This window comes from Cinclus cinclus, chromosome 22, assembly GCF_963662255.1.
Source record: "Cinclus cinclus chromosome 22, bCinCin1.1, whole genome shotgun sequence".
In the NCBI taxonomy this organism is placed as follows: domain Eukaryota; kingdom Metazoa; phylum Chordata; class Aves; order Passeriformes; family Cinclidae; genus Cinclus; species Cinclus cinclus.
In genome coordinates, this window is record NC_085067.1 from 6,350,499 (window position 1) to 6,367,489 (window position 16,991).

At 42.6% G+C, this 16,991-nt stretch overlaps 1 protein-coding gene across 9 annotated transcripts in view; it reads right to left on the minus strand.

The window, feature by feature from the left end:
- CUX1 (cut like homeobox 1) overlaps positions 1–16,991 on the minus strand; it is a 271,693-nt gene that overhangs the window by 48,677 nt on the left and 206,025 nt on the right. For 5 of the 9 annotated variants that reach the window (XM_062507263.1, XM_062507262.1, XM_062507264.1 and 2 more), the window contains one exon: positions 15,381–15,383. The exons of 3 other annotated variants lie outside the window; for them this stretch is intronic. In XM_062507263.1, coding sequence (XP_062363247.1) covers positions 15,381–15,383 — 3 coding nt within the window. Of the gene's footprint in view, positions 1–15,380; positions 15,384–15,956; positions 16,014–16,685; positions 16,852–16,991 lie in introns of all 9 variants that reach the window. One more of the 9 variants, XM_062507255.1, reaches the window with a different exon arrangement.

The following is a 16,991-nucleotide window of genomic DNA, read 5'->3' on the forward strand; positions in this document are numbered from 1 at the left end:
GAGCACAGGATTTCTCCATCCACAGTTTTTCCCATTTCTGTGGGGCTGCTTCCTCCTCCTTGCTGTCTCCCACCTATTCTGTGCCAGGGTTAATGACATGGATTCCAGCCTCACACATCCCTGGGTTTGGCTCCAGATGTCTGGAGGAAGCTGACAGAGCTCTCAGCTGCACAAGGAGGACGCCAGACCCCATCCAAGCCCAGCCCCTCCATCACAGCCCAGAGCTTTCTGAGCCCTGTGGTGCCACCACAGAGCATTCTCAGGTCCCATCAGGCAATGGCTGCCAGCAAACCTCCCTGCTTTTTGAGTTTGTTATCCAGAGTATTGTCAGATCATTCCAGAGCATGCAGACTGTGTAGCGTGGAAACATCCCAAATGCTGAAGGAAAATAGCACAGGAAAATTCAGGCCCAAATGGAGCAGAGTGCAGAGGATAATGGTGTTTGTTGTTCAGGGTCCTGGGAGCTTCCCCATGCTGCATCCAAGAGCTTTCCTGACACACTCACTTGAAGTTGCTCCCTCAAACCTAAAAATCTGACTTTGTCCTTACTGGTTTATGTGAGATGCAAAAGAGGCAGACAGAAAGGAAAGTGAGGTGCGTGTAAATCTTTAAGGTAAAGGGGATCCTACAAATCCTATTTCATTTCTGTGCTCGCCCTGGGTCATCATACAACTGAACAGAAACCCTGGGAAATGTTATTTCTGTATCAGGAGCAGCAAAGGAATCGTACTGTAAATTTGTCCTGATTCACCCATGCGAGGGACCAATTTGGCAGATCATCCATCTTGTTCACTGTACACTGTCAGTGATGGCATGAATTCCCTACATGATAAACAGATTTCTTCTCAGGTCTGTGTCCTTTAACCCACAGCAAGGTCAAAATTATGGCTGCCTAGCTAATAAACTGCACGGCACTCATTCAACTTCCCTCTAATTTTGTCCCTTGTGCCAGCTTATACAAATCTTACTGAATAACTAGAGCAGCTGCAAATTTCCTATACAATTCCTCATCCATGCACGGTGAGCCACACACACACACGGAGCACAAGGGTATTAAAAAAAAAAAAAGACAAAAAAAAAAAAAAAAAAACAAACACAAAAACCAAACCAAACCCAACCACACAGGACTAAACAAAAGCATTTCCTAATGCCTCCTTCTCCCTCTCCTTTCCCTGCCCAGACTAATTATGAACACAACAAAGGTAATCTGTGTTATCATCTATCACTGAGATGCTCTCTGCTGCTCACATATTAGCTTATTTATTTTTTATATCACTTACCAAGAGCTTACTTGAATTTCATTTTTAAGACCAATCTGCTGCTCATTTACTCCAAAAGGTGGGATTATCTGAATCTAATTTTGGAAGGCAGTACAGATGACAAACTGTTTTTTTCCCCCACCAAAAGACAAGTGTACAGTGATTTCAGGCAAGGCATTATGTACACGTACTACAAATAACTCAAAATATGTTCCCCATTCATTTTTAGCATTTTTCCCTTCTGGAAAAACACTTTCAAGATCACATAAATATTTGAGGAAAAGATACATTATTTGGGAAAGTAGATTCAATAATCAAATAATGCAAACATTTCCTGTTAATCTACTTAAAAAATTAAATAGACATTTAGAGTACAAGTGACTGCTGACAGAACAAAGGGGAAAATTGACTGTATTCACTATTCCAGATTTAACTGTCAATCCACAGCCATTTTGCATGTTTTATGAAATAATTTGTCTGTATTCATTTCTCTCAAGTTCCTCACAAGACAAAGACATAAATTCAGGATATCTGAAAAATATATATTAAGATTTCCAAAGCAGCAATTGAACATTTCCAATGAAAACAATACGTTGAAAGCTTATTTGTTTAAAAACTGCTCTGCATTTTTAACCCCAGACTGCTCTGAAGAATACCACTAACTTAAGAGCAATCCAGTTTCTTAAAAGTAATATTCACTGGATGTTTTTCACTTTTGTGTTTAAGGAGGAAAGGACCATTTTGGCAATATAAATATAAAACTGCATTACAGAACAACCTGCAAACTCCATGGCCACCATTTATTGATGAAATCACTTCAATAAATTCCAGGTAAACTTTGCTATACCAAAGGGTTTTGCTTTCTAACAGCCTGCATCCAATTTAAGATGTGAAGTAAAAGCTCCAAAGCTTCAAAAAATGAGGTGCTGGAAGAGCTGGAAAGATCAAGAGCATCACCAGGGATAAGGTAATTGCAAAACCTGGGAAATTTTTAAGTTTCAGGTAGCCAAAGACATCAGTAGTGCCCTAAGCTTTATAGAGTCTGGGGGAAACAGGGTGTCCCCAAAAATGACTTTATGGGAAGATGGTGACCATTAGACCCTGCAAGTAATGAAGACACAGCTTAACAAGACAGTTTTAAATGATCAAAAATTCCATATAACTCCTGCACAATTACAGGCTGGTGTTGACAAATGCCATTAAAGATGCACAGATAGCATAAATGCACTTAAATCATCCAAACTTTTGAAGATGTAAGTAAAATTGAGTCATGAAAGGGCAAAGGTTCTACCAGCACTTTCTACGTTATTAATTCAAAATATAGTCTGGGGTATAGGGAAGTTAAGCCCTTCCAAGCAATTTTAAGAAACACATTCAAAAATGCATAATGAAAAATAATAATCAAAAATGAAAATCAGGTACTAGGAGTGATATCTGCAGAAATGGGCCAGCAAGCTGAAATGTTTGGCAAGTGGAATTGGGCCCCATTCATGGCCAAGACATAAAGAGAACCAAAGAGCAACAGTGGCTATTTCACAGCTGACAGCACAGCTCAGAGAGTGATGCCCCTGCACTGAACGGGAGCTTCCAGGCTTTGGAGGCAAATGTGTCTCCAGAAAGACAAACACACCTGATTCAGTCTGCCAGCACAGATATCCCTGCCTGGGGACACTTCACTCCTGGAAGAGCACAGAGGACTTATTCTTAGGTCAGGAAATTCTTCCCTTCTGTTTTTTCCTACAGTACTAGAGAGGGATGCACAGTCTAAAATGAAGATGTATAAATGAGTGGAAACAAAGTCAACATTACACAAATATCTCCTGTTTTCTTTTAAAATACCATTTTCTCAATATAAAATTGCTGCTTGAATGAGCATCTAACTGCACCAAACCATCATCACAGCCTGCTCTTTCTCTCCCCACCCCTTAGTAGCTATCTGGTAACAAACTGAACTAACTTTGCAAACAATTCAACAAATAGGTCTGGGGTCTGAGTATTTTACAAACCTGGTTGAGAACCATAACAAAGTAACCCTGCCTTAATTACATAAAACACAGAAAATCTTTCGTGGTCTTGCATTCCTTGGCAAAATGGATGAATCCAAATGCTGCTCTGGTCCCATCCATCCCCTACACCTTCCCCAGAGCATCTGCCACGATAGTGTTTTGAACATGTGAGGAAGTCTGAAATCAAACGTTCTGGTCTCAGTTCATTGATTACAGGTGGTTTTCCTGAACTCCAGATTTTCTTATTCTTCTCCAAGAAAAATCTTCCCACCCTGTGCTGGGGTCAGGTCCCCAGTACTGGATCCTGGGACCTCAGTTGCTTAACTATCCCACTGACAGCTTGCAAATCACCTGAAAACACTTCCCCCAGCAGTGTCAGCCTGACACCTCCCTCTGCAAGGTCTGCCCTGCCACCCTCATGTGGCAGAGTCCCTGCAGTGTGTGAGGAATCCCAGGCTGTGCAGGGCTCCTCTTCCACAGCTCTCCCCAGGTCTGCAGGAACCCAGAAGTCAGGGACATTTAGAACTTCAGGGCACTGCTCAAGAGGGACCATTTCTGTGATGTCCAGGAACTCTTCCCAAGTCCACAGGATGCATCCAACAGGGCCCTGTGCAGAAGTACAGCTCAGATTCACAGCACTCTTCAGCTGGAGGCTCCTTCTGAAGCCCAGGACATCTCAGATGCAAAGACCTGCAGGTGTCACCTGCTCCAAGCTCCCCAGAGATCTAAGACATGTACAGGTCCTGGCACCAGTGCTGGATGCATCCCCTCCAAGGAGGCATTCAGATGACAGAGCAGTGTTGAGACACAGATAAGGTTTCACCAGTCCCAGAGGCATCACATCTGCCAGAACGGACACATTCCTCCACTGCAACTTCTTCTATGCATTTTGAGAGCTTCAGGTTTGCTGCTTTTGCCCAGACCCTGCCTCACCTCTGACAGCAAACTGACTTTGCATCCACTTGTAAATCCAGAGTTCAGAGATTTGAACAAGAGCATCTTAATCTGGGAGCATAAAGCACAAGCCCACTTTCAGTCTGTCCTCCCAGCACATCTGTCCATCCTTAGAGACACCCTGTACTCCTGCAGCTGCTGGGAGAGAAAACAAACCTGTCCAACCCTTGCTGCCAGCACAGGCTTAGCTAATAAACTGCAAAAGGACTCATGGGGAACGAGGTAAGAACATGGCGAAGCTGAGGAAGACCATGCAAAACACAGAAGGCATTCAGGGGCCTCTAAAAGGATTATGAAAAATATTATATTCTAAAGACAGCAGGCAGACAACAGCTGCCTTAAGTTTCAGAGGGAAGTGGATTGAAAAAATGGATCCACTATAATTTTCAGAGACAAATCTCTGTAGTTTATCTGATCCACTATTTAAATTTCAATACACAGTCCTCTATCTGCAGTAATAATAACCTAAATTCCATTTAGTGTTCATTTGAGCAGTCAGGATAAAGTCATTTCTTATTATCTCCCCACTGTGTAAAAAACAGCTTGAAGGTAGGAAGTCAGCAAGCATTTTCACCAAAAAGTAATTATTGTAAGTGACATTTTTACTGCTGGCATGCCATAAGGCGAACTGCGCATTTGGAAGGACAAGTTGCTAAAACAAAATGACAGGGTACTCTGTGACATTCCGACGAGAACCCAAACATGATTTCACTGGCACTTGCTTTTTGATGCACCGCTTTTCCCAGTGTCCAAAGCTCGGGCTGCATGTTTGAGCCAAACCAGTCCAAGTTGTTTTCTGAGGAACCAGGGGAATGGGCACATCCCAAGGGAACCAGGCTCTGCTCCCTCCCAAATCAGCACATCAGTGGGCAAGATGAAAGCAGACAAATGTGGACAGGAGATTTCTCAGCAACCTCTTAAAAGAGCATTTGCTACTTCAGGGCTGCATTTACCTCCTCGTGCAGATGAGTTAATGGACAACAACAGGCCTGGCAGGTTGCCTGAGATCAAAGTGGCTCACACTGGGACTGGATTAGTTTCTGTTTCCCTGATCATGAGGTTGCCCATTCTACCCAATTTGTAGACCAAAACCTGGTGAATGCTGCCCTGAGACTCAGGGCCTGATCACACACAGCTGATCAACATCCCCAGGACAACCCTGGTATTCAGTTTCCCAGGGTGTGAACGTTTCAGGGAGAGATTTCTTCCCTCCAACCTTCTATTTGATTTTACCTTTAGCTAAGGCTCCCTTTGCAGGGTCTTATTAGAGAAGGGAGGGACCTTAAATCTCATCTGGTTCCACCTCCTGCCATGGGCAGGGACACCTTCCACTATCCCAGGCTGTTCCAAACCCATCCAACCTGGCCTTGGACACAGCCAGGGATGAGAAGAAATTAGCATTCTAAATCTTTTAAATCTAAATCATCTTTTAAAGTACCATAATAGCAAATCTCCTCACTAACAGTGGCTGCAGCACAAGCCTGAACCACGTAATAAAGCTGAGCAGCACTTGTGGGAGAGCACTGCAACACATCCCTCTCCTGACTAATTAAAGAAAATATGCATGAAAGTGCCTTCTCCCAGGTACTGCTTTTGGTGGATTTACTCTTGAGTGAGTGAACCTTGCCTAGTCACAATTTGCAAATTAATGTGGCTCATGAAAATATGATCCTCCCTACAGTTAAAAACTCCCCCAGTTCTATGTAGGGAGTGCACAGAGCTCCCTGCAGTTTGCATCTATAATGATGTCAGATATGTAGGAACGTGCAGTTAAGAGTTGTGAGCAGAGTGGAGCTGCCACCACTCTGACTGTGGAGAATTTGTTTGTTTGCTTCTTAAATGATGTAACTTTGGGGAAAATGTTATTTTGGGTCTTGGCTCAGAGGGAAATTTTATGTGGATGGGGGGAGAGATCAAAGGAAAAACCCCTTTAGGAAAGCATGCGGATTTATGTGGGTCTGCACGGAAAGGGGATGAACCAGCTTTGGTTAACTCTGCAATTACTGGGGCAATATAAAAATAAAGGTTCCCACTCTGCATATGAGTACATGTTAAGTGTCAGGAACATATAAAACTGAAGAGTCAGGGTAGATGTTAGAATTACCTGAAAGAACCTGCTTTTGAGTATTGCTGAACGGATCACATGGTATTGCTGTAATTTAAGTTGTATTTTCAATAATTGTTTTAGGTTTGTGCCTCTATTAAAAAAATATGTTTTCAGCTCTGGAGAGCAGAAGGAGCTGGAGAAAGCAGATGAATTTGAGAAAAGAGCACGTAAGATGGGAGCTGGTGATAGTCTCATGAGGAGAGATTTACAGCTGATGTTTAAAAGTACTTGGAGAAGTTGGGCAACCAATTCTCCCTTCAGCAAACCTGCAGCCACAAACTGTTGTGCCCAAAGCTACACCAAGACCTATTTTAAGGGTACATAAACTGAAATCATCAGACTTCCACAGAGTTAGGAGGACTGGGAAGGACAGATTGCTCTCAAGGATGTGTGGAATCTTGTGCAGGAAGACACAACTGGAGTCCATCAGTTTAAGTGCCATTTGTCCTGTGATCTGACTTTGGAGCAGGCACACCAAGCCCTGACACAACCACGCCCCAGGAGAAAACCCTCAGAGGAGAAGAATTAAGTGATATTTTTGCAATATTTTTGCAATAGCCTGGGGGGAAGATGAGGCCTCCATAACCCTAGGCACTACTTTACAATAAAACACAGAACAAAAAAGGGGAAACGTAAGAATTTTTTAGCTAGGTTTAGACACAGTTGAAAACAGAGCAATGCCCAGAACAGCCCCAAATCATCCTAAGATTCTATGATTCCTGAGCCAAAAGTGGGCTCTTGGCATTAAAAAGCGAATTATAGTTTTTCGGTTTTACAGATCACCCGTAAACAATAGCAAAAACCTTTCTAAAAATACACCGTATTTTAAATTAGGTGATTAATGGCAGAATCATGGCTGCTTTAAAAGACATTGCACTGCCCTGCCAACCTTTACTTAATATTCACATTTCTCTGTGTTTCCGTAACTTAGCTAGAAATCAATATTTAGAAATAACTGCTGGAAAATATTTTCAATAACCTTATTATTAAACCAGCTTGTGTGCAGGCGCTTTATTCAGGATTTTCTGAATGCTAAAACAAATATGTCATGGAAGCAATCAATCAAGATGCCACAACCCCACAGTGTTATATTTTTAGTATAATCAAGACAAACGTGTGCACAATACCTTCTGGAAAACAGAGTGAGAGCCTCCACGAGGAGGTTCTGCTGCAGTTTATGGTGTCTTTGTTGACTTGCTGGCCTTGTGATTTGATGCGTTGAACCAGCTTGCTTGAACGTGGCACTAATTTCAGGACTGTTTGTTGTCCTCCTGTGTCAGGAGCCTGAGTGTGAAGGTATTTCCACACCCTCCCTTGAGGTCTGAACCTCGTGTCTGCTCTTGAGCAGAGGCTGCAGCAGGATGCATATGTGCACTGTGCACTGCATTTAGAGAGATCTCCCCCACTAAACAATGTGGACATTCCCTCGCCAGGGGCAATGTCCATGTGGGATGGATTCCAGGCTAATGACCTCCCTCCTTCCTTCTTTCTTTCCTTCCTTCCCTCTTTCCTTCTTTCTTTCTTTCCTTCCTTCCTTCCTTCCTTCCTTCCTTCCTTCCTTCCTTCCTAACAGAGAAGTCCCAACTCCCACCCTCAGCACAGGGAGGAACAGAGTGACCCTGAGCAGTGCTGCACTAAAGACCCTCCTTTTTTGGAGGAGTGCTGGCGAAAGTGCTGAAACAAAATGACATTTACGTTGTACGCAACAATATTATAAAAGCTATTAAGGTACATTATTTTACACATCCTCATAATCTCTCCATACTGCTTTACTTAATTTGTGATAAAATTGTTGAGAAAGGGTACTTAATGTAGGACAGTCAGTAAAAGTAATTTATCATCTTCCCGCTTCGGTGCTCACGTTATCAGCGAACTCATTTTCTGCATTCATCATGCAATCAGCCTATTATTTGCATATTAATCAGGCAGTGGACCATGAAAGAGCCACATCCCAGCCAAATGCTGCACTATCTCAGGAGGAACACTCAGTAATTATCATACATCAGTGTTATGATGTGGTAATTGATTATAACATCTTTCTGTTGCCCCTGGGGAGTCCCACTGCTAACCCAGCTTCAGGCATTCTGTGCAGATTTTTCTCTGAAAATTAGAGAAACCATTGCTGTCCTTTTATTAATGTTTTTACCTTTACAATAGACAGCTCTCTGAGCATTTCCAAGGTACTTTTGCCTTTTTCTTTAATTAAACATTCATTAGGGAAAACACCTGTCTTGGATCAAAACAAGTAAAAAAAAAAAAAATAACCAATCACCTGAATCAGACCCCCCTGAAAACCCAGTTGGGCTCGTTCATGTTCGTCCTCTCTCTTTCAAGGTCTGGTGGCTCTTTAGGTGCTGGTGTTGCTTATATAATGCCCTTCCCTATCAAACACAACAAAATGTTGCAACTTCAATAGACAGTAATTGCAAAGTTCGCATAAAGGCAGTTAAGTTGCTTTATTTAGGTGCCAAATGAGAGGCTAATTTTGGTCCTCTCATAAAGGACAAATGAAACATCTGCCAGTTCAAACTTGCACTATTTTTAGGACCCAAGTTCCAGAGGGGTAAACCAGAGAAACAAACACTAACCGCAGCTGTGGTTACACCGTGGTCAATCTCACACCTCCTTCGTGTAGGAACCCATCCCTGCACCACCCCAGCATCCCTTGGAAAGCAGCAAGAGAAGGGGAGATGGCTCTGGAGATGAGACCAGAAGGAACCACGTCACACCAGAAAGCAGAGAAGGATGCTTTTACAAGGGATGGAGGGACAGAACACTGGGGGAATGGTTTCCCACGTCCAGAGGGCAGGGATGGATTGGGTATTGGAGAGGAATTCTTCCCTGTGAGGATGCTGAGGCCATGGCACAGGTTGCCCAGAGAAGCTGTGGGTGCCCCATCCCTGGAAATGTTCCAGGTCAGGTTGGACAGGGCTTAGAACAACCTGGGGTAGTGCAAGTGTTCCTGCCCATGGCAGGAGTGGGACTGGATGGGCTCTAAAGTCCCTCCCAACCCAAATCATTCTGTGATTCTGCGACAAGCTGCCATCAGCAGTATCTTTGACAAGTATAAATACTGAACATGTACTATCAGGCCTTCTTTACATTTCTTGTTGTAATTGCATTTTCTCCTTTCATTGGCTTTTTAATTGGCTATCTTTCTCTTTTCACTTTTATTTAAATTTGATCTCAAATCCACTTTGCTTTGTTTTCAATGCAAGTTGCATTTCTCATCAGATTTAAAATAATCACCGGATTCTTTCATTTGCTGCTCCTCTGGAAGGTTGCTGGCAAGTTAAAATACCCTCCAACATGGATCAAATGAAGTGAGACAAATTCATAAGTTTCTCTCACACCCTAATGTAAAGGACAGGCTGGAAGACTAAGAAGACATTAATTTTCTGGTAATATTCTGGGCTTTTTTTTGTCCTGGGAATGATTTGCTATCAAGCAATATGTAACTCTATAATCAGAACAGGCTGTTTATTTCCCTGTTTCAGAGCTGCTGGCTGAAGAGGATTTCCATCCCCATTATAAGATGGAAATAACAACCCGCACATTTGGGGCTCACACACCTTTTTCCCAGTATTTTGGGAGGAAAGTAGCTCATTATCTGTTCTTTGAGCCGAAAGCAAGGTAATTTTCATCCAGTGGAGGAGCATTTGGTAATTTGCTGAGCAGCAGTTGTGCTGCTGCTCAGGGAGGGCCGAGGGTACCGTGGCCATCTCCATCCCACCAGTGGCCACGGGGCTGGACCAGCAGCCCTCTCCTTTTCCCACCAGCAACCAAAAAACCAATGTGAGCTTCTGGCAGCTGCCAGAGTCTTCTATCCCCAGCAGAAAATCATCTGCTCCCTTTGGAGAAGTGCCTCTCCAAGCTCTTGTGCAGCTGCCAGCCCACGGGGGACAGAACGTGGCTGTCACCCTGGCTGCTGCCCCTGCCCAGAGCTGCTTGGCCTCGCTCTGTGGCTGTGCTGCTCCAGGAGTTTGGGATTTGCCTTTCCAATCTCTCAGCTCCTCGTTTTCCACCCAGCCCCTCTGTGCTCTGCAGTTGGCAGCAGGGAGGGGTGTGGGCCCCTCCCCAGGGGAGGCTGTGCTGCTCCGAATGCGCACGCAGAGGGGAAGGAAAATGCTGGTAATTAATGAAATGAAGTAATAAGTAATGAAATGAACAACAGTGGAATTTCTACTCAGTGGCCATGGTTTATCTCCCTAACTACACCCCCTTTTTAGCAATTCTCATGCCAACTGCTACTCTGTGAGCTACCTGAGAAGCCTGAGGCAATAATGGTCAGGAAAGTTCCTTTTTTTCACACAGCTTAAAAAAAAAGATCATTTATTAATTCTGCTCTTTGAAAATATAGACTTTAAGGATAAGACATTGCTGTGTCTGGCTCAGTGCTGCTGCAGAGCCACACTTGAACTCCTTGCTTGGGGATCTCACACTAAGGGGGAGTGAGCGTCAAGTACCCACATTCCCAAATTAACCACAGAGATGAAACATAGCTGCAACTTGCCTGGGCAACTTCTCCAAAATTAATTCTAGGAATCCATAACTGCACTTTGGAGTGAATTAAATTTGTCTTCAGAATCCAGCACAGGTCTCCTCTTTGCTGCATTTACATGAACATTGTAATTGAGTCACAAGGAGTATCTGCCCAGAAAACAGTGCTCACTCCCTGATTTTGTATTTTACTTTAGCCCTTCTGTAACTGCAAAGCTGTGACCACGGTGAGGACAGATTCGTCTTCTGCAAATTAATCACTAGGTGATTTCATGGACAGGGAAGAATACATCCAGGAGAAGAATTTCCCCACAAATACTGAGTATTTGCAAAGCATCACTGATGGAAAAGGAGCAGGGCCGTGGGAGGCAGCCTGGGCAGGACAGGACTCAGCAGGCAGCAGGAATGCCCAGCTAACGGCCAGGAATCAGAACCAATGTTGTGTTCAGAATCAACTTGAGGCACTGACTTCATGCTGCATTCCCAGGTCCCAGTGAGGTGCCTTGACAGCGATTCTCCTGGTTTTATTGATACCAGAAAGGCTGCCAGGGAGGTTTTCATGGTCCAAATGTCAGGGAAATGGCACAGAAGATGAACACACACACGTTACAGACAGACTACAACAGCTGCCTTTCTGAGGAGCCAACTGATACCCTATGGTTTGAAATCAAGACAGCCACGGACAACTGCTCTTGAGCCATGTCCCAAACCACACAGAAAGAATGTGGAAACTTCACCAGGATGTGCCAGGGTGCTCCAGGGATAAGCATGAAGGTAACTCTTTGTCTGATGTAGTTGTTCAGCTCTGAACTTTAAATCCACATTTGCACCTAGCATAAAAGGCCACAACTTTCCCAAGTCCAAGACTCAATAACTGGTCATGAAGCACAAAACATCTCTGCAAGGAATTCCTGCAGTCAGCTGTCTGAGCCATGTGATCTCCCTTCTCTTCCATTTCACAGACTACATTAACCACAAACATTTCATGTCATACATTTTTATTAACCTGGAATGCCAGCAAATGACTGCAAAACCATCTCTCTCTCTTTCTTTTTTTTGATTCAACAACAAAAAACAGCTCAAATTTGGGAAGGTCTGTCAGCAACACTGCACCAACCACTTCGGTGATGTCACAGTATAAGGATTCAGCTCTTCCCTGTGCTAATCCCAGCTGTGCTCTTGAGCATCATTGAACAGCTCTGCCCACCCAAACCAACCAGAAGAGTGTAAGAAAAGATGATAAAACACAGGGAGATGGGGGTGAGAGCTTCTCCTTTGCCACCACAAGGCTACTACACACATCAGGAAGGTATTCCTGAATTCGGGCTGCCAGCCTGAAACATACTCTCTCTCCCTACTTTGTTTCTCCCAGAGCAGCCAACGTGACAGAATTCTCCTGGTATCAGGAAAATGGGAATATCCACCCAGCACACAGTCAACTACCTGCCCACTCAGCAGCTTCTGTACTGGCAAATGTTACAGGAATCTGTATCACATAAATAAAAATACAAGGGATACCTGGCTTTGCCATCACACCCTGATCTCTCTGCTAATATCATAATGACACTGAACCATCCTGAGGTTCTTCCAATTTGTGCTCCCAAGGGATGACAAGAAGTAATCTCCCCGTTGTTACAAACACTTTATTTTGAAAAGAAAGCTTTCATGCATATTTTAGTTGATCTAAATACAGGAGATCTTGCGTTTCTAAATCACCAGATAATATGCAATTATCTCAAGCTAGATTCTGATTTTGAAACAAGCTCTAATTAGCTCCCCACTTTATGCTGCTATAATCCTTTCTTCAACTCCCATGAGTGTTACTATTGCTAAGCAGCATGAGGTTAGGAATGATGGATGATACCCAGAAAGGAAGACAAACAAAAGGGAAATTCAAAATCCCCTGAGATCACCCGCAGCTGTATCGGCAAATGAAGATTTCCACATTAGGTCATAAGACGACCCTTACAGAAACACACACCAAAAAGGCATGTCTTCTTCCCACTGAGTATTTGCAAGCCTTTAATGTAGTATATAGAGAGTGTATGTCCTTCACAGAGGATAAAGAAAAAAGTGAATGTAAAAATTCAGCTTTCCTGCGAGCAGCCATGGAATCAACAGCACCAAAAAAGAAACTCTGTCTCAATCTCCTATAGATACGCAGCACAAACTCCCAAAATAAAACCAACTAATAAAAGTTGTGCACAGTACAAGTATTTAGAAAAATATTTGAGCCTTCTCCTGGCACATGGCAACTGTTCAAACCCACCCTGGCTCCCATCAGCAGTAATGCAACTAAATAAGGGCCAAATTCATCATGAAAAAATGCTGATGCAGTTGGGTGACACTAATTCAACTTTTTTTTTTCCATGTGATTTGGTCCATGCTTTTGACACATAAATCATTAAAAAGGCAGATTTACCCAAGGGCATTAGAGCATTTAGGTGGAAAGAAATACACAGAAAAATGTTAGAAAAGGCACAGCAATACTATTTTTGACCACCTAGGGTACAGACACCATTTTTGTGTAAAACATGCTCCCTGAAACTTGGACAAAATCACCAAGCCTTGAGGAAAGCTCACAGGCAGAAAATACAGGTATATACCTTGCTGTCATTTTGGCATAGGCTGTTTTTTATAAAATTCATGAATACAGCTTCCAAAGAAGAAAACCAAGCATGGCTTCTCTTTGCTATCTCAACATATATATAAATATATATGAAATACATAATATATATGTTTATCCATTCCTTATATGAAATGCTGATGAGCCCATCTGTCTGCACTTGAAAATGGAAAATTACTGGACAAAAGGTGAGATTTTCATGAATGAGGTGTTAATCAAAACCTTATGATCGAGAAGTGTAACTAACTGGGTCAGAAATCCAGAAAATCTTGCTAGTTTAATAGAATAGAGCCAAACAGTAATGAAAATACTCCCAGTTAATAAAAGTTTGAGTCGTTACTATGCATGTTGACACTCTGTACACTGAAGACCTTCTTGGCAAAGCACTCAGGAGCCACTGAGTATATTAGTTTAATTTCACTTCTTTCCCTTCATGTATTCAACAAGTTCCAAGCCAATTATATTACATGGAAAAGGCTCCAGACCTTTCCTCGTTCAAAATTGTTCTGATTAATTTCTGTTTTAAAATTACAAGTATGCAACCTTCTCTGCCTTGATTTTCCTGGGAAATGTCTCAGAAGACCAGAAAATTGGAGCTGTCTCTCTCTTTTTTTTCTTTCTCCTTGCCCTGGAGTGATGGATCTTTCACAAATGCATAATTATTATTACCTTTTCCAAACTGTTTGCTGCATTTTTAATTACAGAACAGCTACTAATAAAAGGAAATTACCAAACTGCCCTTCTTCATTCAAATAACTTGGTTTTTGCTCTTTTGTTCTGCCTGGTGTCACAACCTTCCTTATTCCCTCACAGAGAGAAAGGCACCAAGAAAAGAACATTTTGTACAACAATTCTATTTTTAATCCTCTGAGAGGAGGTAGAAAAGGGCACGAGCCCATTTTCTCATTTGTAAGTCAGCTTTAGGAATGAAGGAGGACAATCATCAATAATATGATTTTATTAGCTGATAGGAACGTGTCACCTCACAAAATATTAGCTCAAGGGCAGGAACTCACAAATGACACTGGGAGTGTGGGAGGGAACAAAATACCCCAGCAGCAAAACTGAACTTCCTGAAGGAAATCACTTTCAGCTCCCAGTGATCCCCCCGGGAATCCAGAAGGTGCTCAGATTTTAATCCTATGGGCTTGTCTTTCCATCTTTTATAATTAGAGCTAGTCATAAATATGAAGATTAGCAATAACAATGCAGCATTTCCCAGCTCCTCTGATTTTGAATTCCCCCTAAAATGGCTACAATTAATTACTCATATTTTCCACGCCGTCTCAGGCATTTGTGACTGTGACACTCTTGCACGGCACTGATGCCGCAAAAAAAAAGTACTCAGTGGCATGTTTTTAATGAACCATCACAGGAAATTTCCATGTTCCCTAAATGCTTGGCTATAAGTAACAATAGCCCTATGATTGCAAATAATTTTCTCCCATTTTGGTTTTGTTTTCATGGCTTGTTTTTAACTGGGGGCATTTTTATTTTTTTTTGCTTTTATGTATTTATTTTCAACTGTTCTCCTTAAGAAAAACGTGGACCGAAATAACGAATTTTCTCCTAGTAAAATCTTTTAGAATGCAAAATAGTTTCCCCAGTAGCGAGGAAAAAAAAACACTTTGGCTGGGATACTTAGAGTAAAGCCAGTGAGCTGCAGAAAAAAAGGAGTATTTCAGAATAGCAGAAAGAAGGAAAGAGGGAAGAAGAGTACAACCCATCCCTGTCTGTGCCCTGAAATGCAGCAATTCTCCAACACAGGGTACTGGCTGTAAGCACAGAACAGGGCATGGGTATTTTTCTGGAGTGTTTTACGTCAGTGAAGCATTTCACTGCTAAGAGGCTGTGTGGGTAGAGTTTGGTATCTAACAGCAGGAACACAGCTGTTCTCTCCTGTCCCAGCCTCCCTCCTATCCTGTGACCATCTCTAAAGCCTTCAGCCACTCACTTCCCTGACACTCAGCTTTGCTGCATCTGCTTTTTTATTTATTTTTTGCAAATGGAAAGGAGGAAAAAAAAAAAAAAAAAGGTCAGCTGGGAATATTTAACAAAGCTTGAAAGAGATATAATGTGGTCTGTTCCCCACCTTCGGATTAACAAAGCACATTCTGTGCAAAGGAGAGTGGAAGAAAACCTACCAGCGAGTGAAGCAGCTGGAGTATGTGGATCACATTACAAACCAAGGGCTTGTTTTACAGCCATTGTCACATGTCACATTGATAAGCTGAACTACGGCAAAAAAAAACAAACCTTACAGAGCCAATGATCTCTAAGATCAGACAGAGTCTCTTTTACCTAATATATGCAGCTAAATATGTGTGCTCCCTACATCTGCCATAGCAACAAGGAGAGAAGGAGGAATTAACTGCATTAATAAAAAAAACTGAAGGGACTCCTGTATGATACAACGAAACGTGAGAAACCTCTCAGCATCAAAGCAAACGCAACAAAAGCACAGAGAATTATTTCAGAGCAAATCATTGAAACCAGCTGATTACCTGAGCTTGCACATCCCTGCTGTAGGGAATCCTGTAATGATGTCACAGAGTGAAGGACTAGATAAGAGAGGAGAGGAAAATCAGGGAACAATAAAAGGAGATGCCAAACCACAAACTAAACAGTAAGCAGGCTCAACAAATAGCAAAGTGCTGATTTCGGCAAGGGCTCGCTGCTCTGTTAACTCATGGCACAGAAAGGTACGACTCAGGCCAGCCTCCAGCCTGGCTTTTCTGTGTCAATAGGTATTAGGGGAAGAGACAGCCACAATAAAAGTGTCATTGCAACCCAGAATTCCCCCTTTAAAGCTTAGTTTTCTAGCTCACCTCCTGAGACAGCAATCGATATTCTCCCTGGAACAATCCAAATCCCCTGTGCAACCCTAGGAAACAGCGTGCAACATTTTCCAGCTCTTTGGCCTAAATTTTTGGGATTCTGTGTCATATTCATGCCTAGATAATATCACCCTAAAAAGGAACTTGATAACTGCTGCTTATCAATTACACATAAATGTTGGTAAACATTCCCAGCACATCCCCTTAGGGACCAACTGGGTTGCCAGGGTGGATGGTGCCACTTCCATAGCACCTGGACCAGCACTGGTGCAAGGCTGGCTTACTGCAAATGTAAAAAAAAAAAAAAAAAAAAAAAAATACAGAAAATAGAAAAAAAAATGGAAAAAAAAAATCTCCTCCTCTTTGACTCAAACAACATAGTGGAATTTTAATTACCTTGTCCTTGTTGCTGCCCTTGTGCAGGCAGGACACACTGTCCCAGCTCACCATTCAACCAGAGCTGCATACGAATAAATGGTTCTCGGCCTTTTTGGGTCAATTTGCTCCATGGCTTTGGCCTGGAGAGCATGTCACTGACACTTCCTTGGGACAGCCCCAATACCTGAAGTGAAGCAACCAAGAACGGCACGTTAACACACTGGCAGTGGAAATGGGGGGCATTTAAATCATTTTGGTTTCCTTTGCTGTATCTGAACTAAATTGTTTGTATATGGACAGTTATAAAAACTGGTTTCTGTGGAT